Source organism: Taeniopygia guttata, chromosome 1A (assembly GCF_048771995.1).
Source record: "Taeniopygia guttata chromosome 1A, bTaeGut7.mat, whole genome shotgun sequence".
In the NCBI taxonomy this organism is placed as follows: Eukaryota; Metazoa; Chordata; class Aves; order Passeriformes; family Estrildidae; genus Taeniopygia; species Taeniopygia guttata.
Window position 1 is genome coordinate 6,158,634 of NC_133025.1, and position 16,310 is coordinate 6,174,943.

Consider the following 16,310-nt stretch of genomic DNA (forward strand, 5'->3'; position numbering starts at 1 on the left):
AGGAGACGTTCCTGGAGGAGCTCAGAGTGACAAACGTCATTAATGAACGTACTCATGAATTTCATGTGGAAAGAAAACTACATTAAAAAAATCATGTGAGACTTGACTCAAAGACCTGGAATTCCTGTCCAAACTACAGCCCACAATACACCAGAAACTCTTCAAAACATCATTTCCAAAGAACAAAGTGAATGTCAAGAGGCAGACACTGACTCTAAATTACAACACTTTATTGCAGCATTGGCAAAGGTCAGATTTCTGAAGCTGGTGAAGATCGGGCGGCATTTCTGTATGAAATGTTACAATTTTACAAGTCTCTCTTCCTACATGCAGAAACCAAAACCAGTGGTAAAAAGGATTTTAAAAGAGCTAGAAAAAAGAATTAGTAGTAACATACAGATGGGCTCTTGAACTCAATGAACTACCTCTACCTGAAAGCAAACAAAACCCTACGCTAATAAATAACAGATTGTCAGAAACAGACCAAGAAACCTCATTTCTACTTAGAAAAAAATAAAAATTCTACTTGTTTCCAGACTTAAATCTTTTTTTTTTAAACTTTTTGTTTGTTTCAATAGACACAGAGGCTTATCAACCCATGAAGATCAACAAAATATTTGGATCCACTCCTTGACATCCTCCTTTTATGCTGACTGGCACGTTTTGGTTTTCAATGATACATACAATGGGCTCAACTATATCCCTGTCCTTAGGCTGGTGTCAGGCTGTTCCAAGCAGTACGAGTCAACACCCCGTGTTCATCAACTTCACTTTCTATTTTAAACCTTAACAGACGTTTTACCTCCTTGGCTCTTCAGTTTTTCACCCCTCCCCACCCCCTTTCTGGCACATCTGGTAGCAAAAGGCTCTTCCTTAACCAAGAACGTCCTCACTGAGGAGTGTTTGAGAAGTTATCCTACTCGGCAGGGTTTTCTTCTGGATTTTGCTGTTTGCTCTATGTTTTTCTACTGTAGATTTGCAGCCCTCAAAGAACATCCTTCCAACACCAAGTGCTCGAGTCGGAGACAACGTAACTTGTGGCGAGTTCAGAGCTTTATTTCCCTGCACGCTGAGCTGCCAAAGGCCTTTCCCGTTCCAGTGCCATCGGCTGAACTCCAGGCTGCTCCGGCTCTTCCGAGCTCTCGCAGGTCAAGCTCCCCGTCTCGCTCGTTTGCTTCTGCTCCTATGAGAAGATTAACCCTCAAGGCGGTTCCCATAACAAAAAGCTTTTTTTGGGGGGGTGGGGGGGGAGAGGGGAGGCTGCTCTTCGTGCCCCACGGCCCCAGCCTGTCCCAGGTTTCGGTTCTGAACGCTCTAGACTGACATGCTGAGATGTGTCCACTGCTCTCGTTTAATCGCTGGAGGACTCCACAACACCAGAGATACGGGACCTAATGGAATGGCACTGGCGGCTGGATCAACGTCTCCTGCGGGCAGAGCGGAGAGAGGAGTCAGAGCAGCCTGAGGGGCCCCAAAAGCAGCTGCCACTCATACATTCTGACACCCTTTTACCCTCAAAGTTACATATTTCTCTTCCCTGCACAACCATTTCAAAAGGCCACACCGGACAGAAGCAGCGGGGCAATCTGCACCTTATCATTCCAGATGAGATGCTGAACTACTGAAGCACAGCTGAAAAAGGAGTTATTGTAAATAGTTTTCATCTTTCTGTGCAGTTTCTTAATGCTTAAAGTTCTGCAGAAATATTACAAAGGGCTATCTAGAGGCAAATAATTGGTTAGAACCTTTTTTAGAGTCCATAGGTGCATTTAAGTGTTCCACCATCCCTTGTTCATGAAACACATCCCTAAATGTGACAAAAAGTCACATTTAATTCTTTTAAGAACATACAAATAGAAGAATGATATTGAAAAATGACACCAGTTTGTAGGCAGGGGATTCAACAAGACCAGAGCAATGCAGCAGTAAGGCCACCCCAGTGTCACTAACTTCAGCACATCTGGGCTCCTTTTTAGCTGATTTTAGGCTGCAAATTAAAATTAATAACAGACATCAAAATAAAACTTCAATATTTACCATTCCAAGAAAACTCCAGGGCTACACACCCAGATTTTTTACCATGTAAACACAACAGTTCATGTTTCTTTACATCAGTGCATAATCTTCCAGTGTTTGTTCAACAGTCATTTGATCTAAACCTGGTTTGTACTGAAGATCTTGCAAGAAAAATGTTACAGATATGTTATGTGAACATAGTAACTTCTGCATCTCTTGTACCAGATGAAGCTTCCACACTAATTTTGTATTTGTATGAGTTGCTTTGTTCTAACATCCAGTACTTGTTTATTCAAAAATGCTGTGTATTTTTGCCAGGAAGTCCTGAGCTGATGCATCATTAGAACTCTCTGCAGCACTACTTCTATTACTTGGTTTTAACCACCTGTTAGTGTTACACAATGTAATATTCCAATTCTTTGTGGCACACTCAACATCAGAACACTGGCTATGTGCTGTCAATAGAAAAGAACTTTAATTTTTATTTATTTAGTAGACTGACATCTCACTTGCAGAATGTTACAACCGAGGGCAGACATCATTGAATTGGAGGATCATGCTTTTAACTCTCCACCTCCCCTTAAAAAATAATTCTACTGCTGATGGGGAGGGAAGGAAGAAGGCTGGGACTGGCTGAATGTCTCCAGCTTGGTCAAAATGACTCTCACCCAAACCAGCAGCTACCAGTACATGCTGGTGGCAGATCCCTGTTTGAGGGGATCACAGCAATGTGCTGCTGCCAAAAACAGCAGCAGTAGTTTTTCCCAAGCAGGTATTTCACATTTGTGTCTGACCTAGCAGACTTGATCCAAACCTGTATTTGGCAAGGTCAAACTCAGTACACAGATGTAATTAAAACCACCTTGAGCTCTGTGTGTAAAAAGAATCAATTCTTTGCAGTCTCCTCCCACACTCCCCTTCCTGCCACTGTCAATGTGTATGAAATTCAGAGTCGGCTTCTCTTGCCACTGCTGAGCATTAGCACTGCCTGCCTGTGACAGGGAAACACACAGAACCTCAGACACAAACCATGGCTGCAGCAGAAAACTGGAAGCCATGAAAACACAGAAACCTCACACCCTGGGCTATGATATAATCACAAAGCTGGGAGAGCTCAGTCAGCAGGACAACTTTACAGCTTAAACTGAGAAGTACCCAGGAGAATATCAATAATCAACTCCTTTCTGCATGTTGCTAACATCACAAGATCACGAAAATATCTTTATTTCTTGACATGTGAGACCTTTGAAGTTGGATTTCACACTTATCCCTAATGCCCTCGTGTCCTCCAATCCACTCTGCATTTCTGCAGTGCTGCATTTCTTCACAAATCTCCTCAGAAACCTCCAGCTCCAAACACCTCCTTTCCTAATTCACTCCCTGCTTTGCTCTTCTCAACTAATCTCAGCTTCCATGCTCTTTGTTCTCTCTCTCCCACAATCACCCAAAACCATGGACAAGAAACAGAAAACACCAAGGTGCCCATTAAAAACCAATCACATCTGACTTACCACGTTCCATACTGTGAACATCAAAATTCAAATAAACCACAAAAGCTGAACTCTCCTAAGTTAGAGGACCTTAAATTCTGTGAGTCATTTTATATTCTCATCTATCTATTAAAAATAAAATACTCTGACAAAGTGAAATCAAAGTCAGTGTGTACAGTGGGTTGGGAGCAGGGAGATGTTTTGGGGCTTGGTTTCCAGTGGGCCACAGAGCTGCAGGGATTTTAGGTAGGCAGTTTTTATTATTTATATTGAAAGAACCTTTTCAAACACAGGAGTATTTTTAACTGAGCATAGCTTATAAATACAATTTTGCCTTCCATTCTTTCTGAACTGTGATTGATCAGTTGTCTCTCCAACATTGCTGTCTGGGTTAGACTCACACCCTGCTTGCAGAGCTCAACAAGCACCTGAGGCTTTTCCATTCTTGTTTGCTCAGCTCCAGTGCAGTCCACCTGAAGCAGCTGCAGGATTTGGAGGCCCCCTCCCATATTCCTCCCTTTGCTTGCCTCCCATGAAACAGCTGAAAAGGGGTTTGGAATTTCTTAGCTGTGTTTGAAAGGCTCATCTCAGTAAGAAGTGACTTCAAAGCTTCATAGAGCAGTATTGTTAATGCATCAACCTCATGACAGCTGATGTATGAATTGTGTTGGTTCAGTAGTTGAAACAGGAAATCATGTTAAATTCACATTTCTCCTCATTATCCAAACTCTGACTTTTCACCATTAATGCAATATTCTTTATGATGAGAATATTTAGCTAATAAAATCCCAGCATCCTGTTATTATTGTTATGCTTCATTTTTCTTTATTAAATGGGTTATAAATAAATAAGAGTAAGATGTAAACAGGAGACCTGAGATCACCATTTAACTTGAATATGATTTGGTTTGCCAGCCTATACCTGCATCCCATGGGGAACTTTGGGCACAGGCAGGCCCTATACCATACTTTCAAAACAGCAACAATTTTTTAGGCTACATCTTTTAATAAGGAGAGGTTTAACAAGAAAAAATCCTTGGTAAGGCTCCACTTCTCAACAGAAGAATTACAAGGAGAAATGTGACTTTCTTGGTAATCAATATTTTTTAAATTATTTTATATAATGTGGTTATTTTCATTTCACTTTTAAAACCAAGCCATTTAATGGATCTCAATTTTCTTAAACAAAGAAAAACCACTTTATATTTTAAGAAGCTGTTCCTAATGGTACAAGTCAATTTTTATGATAATCCCATCACCAAAAAAATTACTTTAGTAAATTTTGTGTTTCCTGAAGGTAGTAATTTAATAGCCTGTGAGTCAAAGGCCTCTCTTAACACACAAATGCTACAGAACTGGAGGCAAGAGAGAAAATTGTTTTCCTCCCAGTTCTGCTGAGGCAAATCAAGGAACTCTACTTTTAATGGAGTCACAGTAAATAATCTTTAAGGCCAGTCAGCCTAAAATGTACGAGTCCCAGGAAGAATCTCCTCCTTACAGCATCAGCAGGTCTCAAAACCTGAGGCAATACAAGCAGGCAATTCCAAACAAACAGAAACAAACTCCAATTTTTGATCCAACATTTTGCACATACTAAATTATAATAAATCTGACAAAGCTTGAAATCTCACTGCATTTACTTCAGTACAGAGCAAGGACATTAACAGAGGAGAAATAAAATAAAAACTGTAGAAGATTTCTCTTTTTTTAAAAACATATAGAGGGCTAATTGTTAGGATTAGGGTTAGGGTAGAGGGCTAATTGTTTAATGAGATCCAGTTGTTCAGGGCCAAAAACATATGGAAGAACCCAGTGCCCCCTTCATTAATTTCTGAAATGAACTGCTACAATAGGTAGATTTGGATTTAACTTCCTAAAAGGTGTTTGAAACGCAGTGCTTAGGGCATGTTTTAACACAAAAGCAAAGGTAAAAACAACAAATCAATTTCTCTACTCTCAACACTCCCTGAAATGCAAGAAAAGCCTCATTCCTACCTCAGCTATCAGAATCTGTCACACTGTACATTACAGTGGAATCAACCAGGAGATTCATTTGCTTAAATTACCCCTAACCTCAAGAATTTTAAAATAAATTGTACTTTCAACAAAGCAGCAAACTATTATTTCCAGTAAGTTTGTGTTACTTTGCAAGAAAATAACATTTCAGTTGTGTTCATGTACAAAGTAGCAGCAACAACACAGTGTCCTTATGGAAGTGATAGCATCTGTGTTACACCATTTGTTCTACCAGGCATGGATGTGAAACCTTCTCTACACAGATATTAAAATTTACAGCTCAGTTCCTATCTGCTCTGTGAGATCCTCCAGTATCCTCAGAAATCACAGGGTAACTTTTTAACAAAGCATGAGAGGGGTCTGGGAATGGACTGCAGCACAACCTTTAAAGTCAGCAGAAAATTTTCAATGTATTCTACAAATCAGAGGCTCTAAGAATGTGGGCAACAGACAATCTGTGCCAGTGGGAAGCCATTGGTGGACCCACAGTCTCCAAAAAATAAATGGAGTTAGGAAAAGTACTAGTTCCTTACTGCAGGCTGAGATGGCTCAACTGAAGCATGACTGCCAGGCAGAGCACTGCAGTACACAACAAATATAATATACCTGCTCAAACAAAACTCCTGGTCTCTGCTCCGAGGAGCTTATGGATTTAAGGGAACAAAGAGTAAACTCCATAATACAAAACTACATCAGAACTGCAAGTGCATGGCACCTGAATAAGCAAACACTATTAAAACTGTTTGCTGGATAACATCTGACCTACTTCAGTGAAGTCCTAAATTATATTGTCCCTACAACATCAGAATATAAAATCTTCTAAAGAAAATAATTTAAAAGAAATCTACAGATATCACATCTACTGGGCTGGCTGTTGTATTTAAAGAATAATTGCAGCATGCACCTCGGGCCTGAAAGAACAGAAGGCTGCAGCTGTCAATGAAACACCTGCAAGTATTGTGGCAATTCAGTGTACCTGAACACTTTATATTCCTACAACAGCATTAGGTCACAGCGATATGAAAAAGCTACATCTCCCCCTCCCATGAAGAAAGCAGACACGCATCTTTTGACCTACAAATAGATGCTCAGATTCTAGCAGCCATTTCACAACTGAAAAATCTTCTGTCTTCCAAACTGTCACAGAGGTAGAGACACTGTGTTAGAAGTACAAAACACTGCTTGGCATTTTAAGAGAATGCTTTAGAAGGGAAACGACTGCCCAAGCACTCACTACAGAGATCATTATCTCTTTCAATTATGAAGATAATTACTTGCCTAGAACCAGAATTACCACATTTAAAGGAAGATTGTCCTACCTCCCACCGGTTTTAAAGATTAGATCTGCATTAGGTGCTCCCTTCGGATGCTGGTAACGAGGCCGCCGCTCACGATTAGTATTTGCTGGAGCTGGACGCTGTGCCAGAGACTGCAACATTTCTGGGATTTCAGGCAGAAGTAAATAGAAGAAAGTTAAATACATTTTCTATGCATCGCTTTACATAGGAATTTACACATGCATATTTCACTGCCATTTACACTTACACTTTGCTGTACAGTTAACACTCAAGTTATTCCACGTAAGTTAATTACAAAAAGTTACAAATTGCATCCACAGCTTCGATAAACCCAAGCTACCCCACAATATGAACTTGCATTTCCAGATGTTCCTGCAGAAGGAACTGCCAGCAATGGTTTCCATCACAGATGCTCAAGAAAAGGCCTGTGCCCTTTTCTTTCTAAACACATCAGCCACCACTTTCTTCATCAATGATCAGGAACAAAGACTCACATCAGCATGAGTGGCCTCAACATTAAACCTCCCTGGAATAGTAACAACTGGACAATGCTGCTGCCAATTAAAGACTCAGCAAGAAACCTGTCCTAAAATTAGGCATTACCAGTCAGGTATTTAAGTCTAAGCTTGGCATAATTGGATCATTTTCCAGGGAAGACAGGCACCTGAAGAAGGTGACTCAACTGACCTACATCGCACCAGCTGTCTCCCGGATGGAGTTTTCCACTTTATCATCAGTGGGAATAATCTGGGTGCAGCAAGCAGCCCACACTACCCAGTTTAGCCCTGGACAGCCAACTTATGGGCAATTTAAACTAGGATAGTATTGTATTTTGACATTCGTTAAAACTTAATTTCTAAAACTTTATTACATTTTTAATGATAAAAAAAAAAAAGTTTCTTTACCAGGCTAGCTTAATGCTTATTAAATAGCCAATATAATTACAGATACATCATAGGAGGTAACCTCTGCCAATCTGTTAATGCCTCTAATGGAAAGTATTCCTACAGTCCACCTGAGCAGGGATCTACATTACTCAGCAAACAGACAGATGGGATAAATGAAGGGGAAAAGTGGAATAAGCTGTTAAACAGATTATGTTTGAAAGTCTGCTCTGTCTGGTTCTCCAATCTCTGGCAATCTAATTGGAGTCACACACCCATCACCTGCTGCACACACACTGCTCTCAGTGGGGCCAAACATGAGGTTCCCTCATCATTTACAATATTCAGGTGAAATGTTCAGTGAAGTTCTCCACCCAGTCTTGGAGAAACTGGGAAACTGTGACTGGTTCAATATCTGTGTCTGCAGTCAGTGACCCTTGTATCCATGTTCTGTACACTGAATTCAGCACCTGGCCAAGGAAGGCACTGAACACACTGACAGCCCATGTTTGCACACATCAGGAACATCAGCCTTCCCAAGCCGCTGTGTCAGGACAGAGCTCTGGGGGCAATGAGGAGACTCAGGAGGAAAACCAGATGAGGGTGCCCTGCCAGGCAGGTGTGAGCAGCAAGCAGTGAATGAACAAGTCCATGCACATCTGCCTCTTCTGTTTTCCACAGCAGGTCAAAGGAAAAATGGGACTGGGAAATTCAGACTGGAGAATGTAACAGAAGGCAGAGATGGCAGGGGAGCACAGTGTGTTTTCTAGGCTGGAGGCACATCACCAAACCTCCTTAGTTCTTTAATGAAGGAAAAAAATAATCTGCACAGAAAAGTACCAGTCTAAACTAAAGAACCACCCAAGTTCCTAATAGTTCTTTAAATTAAAAAATGCTTGTAATATACTAAGCTTTGCTGAAACATTAAATCTTTATCTGATACTACTTTGAAGTACATTGGTGAATTTCCATCTATTAGGTACCCTGGGCAGATGAAAAGAACGAGTACATGTGCAAACATTGGGACAACCCTGAGGCATTCTTCCAGAAACTGAGAATTCTTCCTCCCTGGTAACTTCAAAGCTTGAAACAGAAATTTAAACCCAACACTTTCATTCAATGAGTAGGTACCAACTTGTCACAGACAGGATGACTCTTCAAAAGTAACAATCAACTGCAAAAAATCTAAATTAAAAATTCTTCCAAAGGTGAATGTAATTTGGCCTGTTTAATTTATCCTGATTGAAAGGTCCTTCTTAGTTTGGTTTTACTCTGTATATTACCCAAGTTAAGATGCATCAACAGCTGTTTTTAAAAGGAATATTATTTATGGAAAAACCTTTAGCTTTTGTGTTGACCTCCTTCCTCTATTGTTTTATACACAGTGACTAAATAAAAATCCATGAGAAAAGAAAAAAAACCCATTTCCAGTTATCAATTCATACCAGTTGTCTGATTTTGTCCAATAGAAATAAATCAATGTGATCCTTTTTTGGATATACAGAACAATTGCTCACAATATTAGATTAGAACCTGTCTTAGATTAAACAGGTTCATTTTAGATATCAAAGTCATACAATGGTATGACCCAAATGCCTTGACCACTAGAAATACTAGAAGTATCTAATGAAGAAAAACACACAAAAAGTCTGAGAGAAGCACTAAAATGTCTAATTCTAGAGTCTCTACCCTTCTCACACGTGGGCTTTATAAGAGCAGAGTGTCTCAGGAAAGTTTCTGAGCTCATTACCATGTTTAACACTAAGAATATATTGTGTTATCTCTTCAGAGTTCTGTAGGCACTCACTTTGGAAGATACTCCTTTTTACAATTACAAGTTTAGTCCTCATACTATCAAAGTTCTGCAAGAAGTTCTGGATTCCATAGTGTTTTAAAATTAAAACTGCTTCCATTTACCACTTCTTGATGAACAATGACCTTTCACTAAATGCCTTAAATGAGATTTCCTGCTAATTAACTACTTACACTGTGATTATCACCAGACTACAACATCTTTACAAAAAAAAAGTAGAGCAAAAACTTTTGAGATGTTAAATGGCAACAGTAACGTAAGACATCAGTTTTATTGGTCTGGCTTTGTTTATTATCTGAGTGAGACAAGGGAAGTTGAACCTGAAAAAAAACCCAACCCAAAACAAACCACCCAACAACCAAACACATGAAGTGCACCTGTTTGGGGACTGTATGATCTGCTGTATTAACTGTTGGCTTCAATCTACCCAGGTTCCAAAGTGCCTGACTCACATTCAAAACACAAATTAATCATGCAATCTGTACAAAACCCTCATTTTGTTAATATATGCTTATGCTCCAGATTTGAGGACTCCTAGAACCTTTACAAAATGAAGCTAAGGTAACATTTTGTATTTCTCTCTAGGTTACCTCACGACTTGCAATTCTCAGCAAGACTAAGGAGTCTAAACATTATTAATACCTAAAACACCTATTAATAGCTTAAAAGCAGACCTTAAGTCGCACAGAATTCATCTTGTATCCAACTCAACTGCCTTGCAGTAAACATCACATTGATTTTGTAATACCTCAATTTTAAAAGAACAATCTCAATTCTTCCCCTTTCCCAAAATAAATGGAAATGCTGAAATTTGAGATCCACTTGAAAATTCATTTTCAGGGAACAATTACAAAAACTTCTCCAAGTATAAAGACCAGGGAGGAAACAATAAATGACTAAAACCAAAATAAAGGTATCCCATAAGTACTCCAAATCAAAATTTAGAACTTCAACTGCTAATCATCACAAATAACACTTTTTGCAGATCCACAAAGTCTCCCCTGAAAATAAAAACTAAATCCTTGGTGATTTTCTTACCCTGATAGTCCTCTTGCTCCTGCCGTTCATTGATATCCAAAGTGAGCTTTTTCATCCTCATCCTCTCCTCCTGTTCTGCCTGCTGCTGGTTCCAATGGTTTGCAGCAAGTTGGGAAGACATTGGTACATTTAGGATCTTAAACTGCAAATGAAAATAAGTTTTTAAGTGCCCAGCAGAGGAAAAATCCAACCAATACAAAACAATCCAAAATACAGAAATGCTATGGTTATTTCTAGGTTATTTCAATGAGGTGCTTTCTACAGAAGTTGCTGTTGTGAAATGTCTTGGTTTGTTTTGAACCTCTATTTCACATAAAGTAGCATGAGAAAATGCAAGACCTGCTAAAGGCACAGAGAATACACAAAAAAGGCCAAGTTCAAAACCTATTACAAACAGTATTCATGTGAATAAAACTGACTGTCTTTCCCTAGGAAGGCACAGACATATGCTTTATTTCTTATTTTCATACCAGCTGACTTGCCCACAGGGAATTGCCATGGTCTTGAGATAAAAGCATCACAGCTGGTTCAGAAAGATGCATCTCCCTCTTCAGGGGTCTTCCTTCCAAAGAGATGAAGCCCCCTGAGCAGAATATCTACTACTATCCCTTGTGATAACAGAGGAAAAACATTTCAAGCATTTCACATTCCCTGGAATTCCCTGGCCAGTACTTTTCTTTTAAGAATAATTCTGGTTCCCAGTGCTGCTTCTTAGTCTAGTGACAACCATGGTGTCAGATTGATCTTTTCCTCCTCCCCCATACCCAGATGTGCCCACCACACATTCTGATTTAAAGACCCATTATCTGATTTGCCATAAGGCGCACCAGGTAAGACTGGCACTCCCACAGAAGTAACCTCTCTCTGGAAATCCTGATATTTTCAGGAAGGTGTAGGGAAGGTGATTTCTTTTTCCCCAGACTCAGAAAATCCAATTTGTTACTTCTACATATCTATTTTTTTACAGTTGTTCCAGAACAGAGAAATAATTCTTAACCTTATCCACAACTGAAAGAAAAGTTCTAAGAAAATCCTCAATGCTGAAGTTTGCAAACATTTAGAAAAATCTCACTTCCTCCTTCAACTCCATGTCCATTAGAAATAAGTACTTCTATGCCATAAGAAGGTTAATGCATTTAATAATGATCACTCTTAATATTCCATGTACTACTCTCAATCCTGCTCCTTGTTACTCGTCATGGGAGATCTATTTCCAAAGAAACAGAAGTAATTTCCTAAACAGAAGTAAATTTCTGTTACACTGTCAAAAGCTGCAGAGAGAGGTAAATTATCAAAACCTCAGCTGAGTAGATTTAGAGTAAAAGCAAAATCCTCACCACCTGCAGTTAGTATTTAATGCAATAATCACTAAAGAGTCTCAAGGTATCTCAGTAATGCCTCACTAACAGCAGTGAGTGTGAGAAGACTCAGATGAAGCACTTGAAGATAAACTGTCTTTGAAACAGTAAAGACAGACTCTTGCAAAGATCTGAGAAAAACCTGGGTACAGTAAATCCCTAAACCCTACCAACTACAAGATGCATTTAGATGAGATTTTTTGGGGGGTTGGGGCAAAGGTAATAGCATATTATACTGAATATAGATAGGAAGAATAGAAAAGAAAGTTGAAATTCCAAGAGCAAAGTAAGCTTTGGTTACTTACTGCTGAGCAGGCTGTGCAGGTTCCCTGACATTATCAAATGAACTTTACATAAACTACACAAATAACTAATCCATTAGCAGCATTTCATGATAAAAATCATTCCTCAGCTTCACCATTAAGCTCCTCATCCATTTTAATACGTCATTTATATTTTCTCTGTTCTATTGATTTATCAGCTAAATGGGATTGGTATTTTCAAACAGGATGCTTAAAGTAGAAAAAGGAAACTGAACTATAGAAGGGTGTAAATGAGAGAAAAAGATACAGAAAAACAACAGCCTGGCAATTAACAAAACACCACTGAGTCACTATCTCAAGGCAATCAGCTGCCACCTGAAATCCAGTCACTGATGACAATTACTACAGGATATGATGATCACTGAACAACTGAAACATTTCCAATATGCAAACAGTGAAAAGGTGTATCAAAAATCTCTTATTGAATCTGTGAGATGGAGGCAGGATGCAGGATTTCACTTTAAAGATGTCAAACTGAAGGAAGACCAAAAATCATTATTCAGAGACTAGACCACAGATTTTACAAAAATGCCATGAGATAAAGACATGAAGATATAAATGAGATTTTAAAATTCCACTTTCAGGAGAGATTTGCCCATTCCATGGATATAATTCTTTTATGGAGTCTTGCTAAAAATCTTTCAAAAGGAAGGAAATCTTTTGTCTTAGGCAGTAACCAAATTTCTTGACGTTCTTTTTACTGTCTATATCTTATTTTAGTTCATACCTACCTGGCATAAAACTTCCTGATTCAGAAACACCAAATGGTATTAGATACAGCTCAGCTCTGATCCCTTATGATGTCAACTTTATTCCCCCTTGCTCTCTCATGGCTTATGGATAAATCACAATGCCATCATCTTAATTTCAAATAACCATGTTAGGTTCTACTGCTACTAGTTTTCAAAGTCTTGAGGACAAAATATGGTGTCTTGTCACTATCAGCCTGCAATGACCATCAATTAGGGTATATGCAGCTGGTAAATATCAGTCAGTTGCTCTTGGGTTACTTCAAAAAAACTACTTGTCAGTGCTGCAATAAAATCTGGGGTGACACTGACATGTCAACTGAGTATTTGGCAACTGGACCTCCACTACCAAATGTTACCCTCGGGAATGAAGCACAGCACATTCCATTTTTCTAACATTTTCTTGTTTCAGGAGCACCACTGACAAAGAACACAGAGACTGAAATCATTACTAGCAGAGCAAGCATGTAGGCTGATGTCATTTATCACTCTGGTGACAGTGCAGATGAAGTTACTTACAGTTTCCCAAGTTGCTGCAAACTTCTTTTGACTGCTTTTAAAAGCTGAAAGTTTACAGCTATAACTTAACAGTGAATCACCTCAAAACTCATTGCACATTCTGCTCATTCCAATTTAAAATAAAGCACCGTAAGAAGGAATAATTATTTTCTTTTCAACTCCACCTCTTCTTTCCTGTTTATTTTTCTATTAAAACTCTGTACTAAAACACATTTTTTTCCTGAATACAGAACTATGGACAAAGAAGCCTTTCATTAATTCAAGAGCTGAAGTAGTCTATAAAGCAACTGTTTTCTACATTTCTAGAAACACTGAGAGGAGTTTTGGCAGGAAAAGCCTACTCCAAAAACCAAATATTGGGGGAGGAGCAGGGAAAACTCCTGAACAAGTTCTGCTTTCTTTCTAAGTCACATTTCTGCAATACTTTCCCCTTTACACGGAATATGAAGATCCAAAAATTCCTTGTAACTACAGATATTCCTACTAAATTATTCTGAAAAAAGCTAAACAATTTTTTTTTTTTTAACGGAGTTCTCTTAAACCCCTTTTTAGGCCAATGACCACAAAAGTCTCCCACTCAGAGCTTTTGTAGAACTTTGTACACCACACTGAAGTTCCAGGAAAACAGAATAACCATTTCCTACATGGATTTTTGAAATGTGTTTTATACAAACAAAGAGAAGGAGCCTGGTTCAGGTTTATACTACTGTCACAATTTAGGTAACAAATGTAAAAACCGACTAATGGCATGGATCTAAACACTTGAAAGGCTCACATACATGGCACAAAACAATTCCTTGGGTATGCTTTCCATATAAATTCAGAGTAATTTATTTTCATCAAATTGTTCAACCAAAAAGAAAATAGCCCTTTAAAAGCCCTAAACCATGACAAGAAATACATGTGTAATGTGTTAGGTAGAGATTTGTGTACTGTGCATTTGCTGAGCTAGGAAATTCAAACATACACTGGAGAAAAGAGCCAAGACTAACATACTTAGTCTTCAGCTTAGCTGCATGAAGCAAGGAGTTAGGTTTCTTTTATCAATCTGATTTCCATTTAAGTTTCTCCAAGAGATTCTCTCCATGCATTCTAGAATAGTCTCCTAACAGTGTCTTCAGGGATAATGACTTTTTTCTTTTTGCAAGTTGAATAAATTCAGCCAAGTGGCAGTTACTTAGGAAGGGGAATTTAGCAATAACCATATATCTTGATTTGAGGCCGAAAGTGTTTTCAGGAAAAGCTGTAGAATCTTAAAAGATTCTGGAATATTCCTTTTTCTTTCTAGTCCTTTCAATGTTCAGTGGCAGTCCACCAACCACATTTCTTCATCTTCCACAACTATATCTAAAATACATACAAGATATCACTGACCTACTGATAGAATCACCAAATGTAAAAAGTAATGGTCTAATCTGACCACAGAATTTTTCTACATCATTTCTACTAACAACCAAAAATTCCAAGAAATTATATATGGTATTTTCCATGTGTCAAAATGAAGTTGTCTGTATTTGATTTTGAGAAATGAAAGAAGAAATAAAAAATTCTGTGTTACTTTTTTTAAAGTGAGAGGTCTTTATTTATTTAAACAGTATCTATACACCTTACCTGCTGTTTGTTGCCTTTTCTTGTTAACATGACAAATGGCATTGTGTCCCCAGACTCGGACTCTCCTTCCCCACCTCCAAGTGGGGGGCCCTTCTTCAGCTGACTTTTGAGATGCAGAGGAATAGCAACATCCAACTGATGCACTTTAACAGATTCACCACTCCGTTGCTATGAAAAAAAAGGTGAATTCTATAAATGATCAGATGCTGACACAGTCAGTCAGGCTGGCAACATTCATATTTTCACAACTGAGAAAAGGTTTAACCTTCCAGGAAAATGAAGTAATATATAACTACATTTATTAGGCTTACTATATTTTCATTTTGTTTTCCTTGTTTGTGAAGAAGAAAGTTACAGGTCAATCTCTTAGGGAAAGAAATCTAGAGACCTGATGAGACACACTGTAGAACGTGCATTCTTAATTCAGGATTTTTTTTGTACATCTTATTAATACATTTATTATACAGGGCTTGCTATACTCAATACTGAATTATTTACCAGATGTGACTAAGAAAACAAAGTACAAGAAGCTTATGTAAATTTAAATGTATCTGCATTTTAAGTCTATTAAAACTAAGGTAGTGTCAGAAGTTTTGCACAGTATCTGCTGCATTCATTACTCATTCTGTAAAATATATGTCAGTATGTCATTTATTCACTGGGCAAACAATACAATTAACAGGTATTTTACTAAAAGCCAAACAAGTCAACTGCACAGAAGAGGCCAAGCCAAAGGAAAAAAAAACACTTAGCTGTACATTAAAATAAGAAAATAAATATTCATACCTGAAGATTTTCCAGCATCATTTTATCCAAGGCCTGAATGAAGTCCTCATCCTCTGCACAAGGGACATGCTTCAGTCCTCCTCCTTTAATCATTACTTCCTATTGCAATGAAAAAAATCATCCATTACATACCTTCAGAAATATGAATATTCAGTCTAGAAGTAAGTGGAAAATATCCTTATTGCTTCCATATCATACAGCATCAAAAGGTTTATAGAACCAAATTATTCAAGAAAGAAATTTTCAGCCTTGATTATTTTCTTGAAAGGCATATTTCCTGATATATGGTCACTCATAACATTCTGACAGACTTGTGTGTGTGTGTAGATGCATGGACACATTCAAGATGTGGCAACAATAAAAAATGGTCTCTATCCTCAAGACAACTGTTTGAATTCAATTTTCCATTA

General features: G+C 38.3%; 1 protein-coding gene across 4 annotated transcripts in view; it reads right to left on the reverse strand.

Moving 5' to 3' along the window:
• Window positions 1-209: 209 nt before the first annotated feature.
• The window catches only part of UPF2 (UPF2 regulator of nonsense mediated mRNA decay), a 52,083-nt gene continuing 35,982 nt past the window's right edge, over window positions 210-16,310 (reverse strand). For all 4 annotated transcript variants that reach the window (XM_030290466.4, XM_030290474.4, XM_072918784.1 and 1 more), the window contains exons 18-22: window positions 15,901-15,999; window positions 15,115-15,282; window positions 10,555-10,696; window positions 6,841-6,961; window positions 210-1,427 (exon numbers count right to left, since the gene is read on the reverse strand). In XM_030290466.4, coding sequence (XP_030146326.4) covers window positions 1,418-1,427; window positions 6,841-6,961; window positions 10,555-10,696; window positions 15,115-15,282; window positions 15,901-15,999 — 540 coding nt within the window. In that variant the 3' untranslated portion in view covers window positions 210-1,417. The remainder of the gene's footprint in view (window positions 1,428-6,840; window positions 6,962-10,554; window positions 10,697-15,114; window positions 15,283-15,900; window positions 16,000-16,310) is intronic.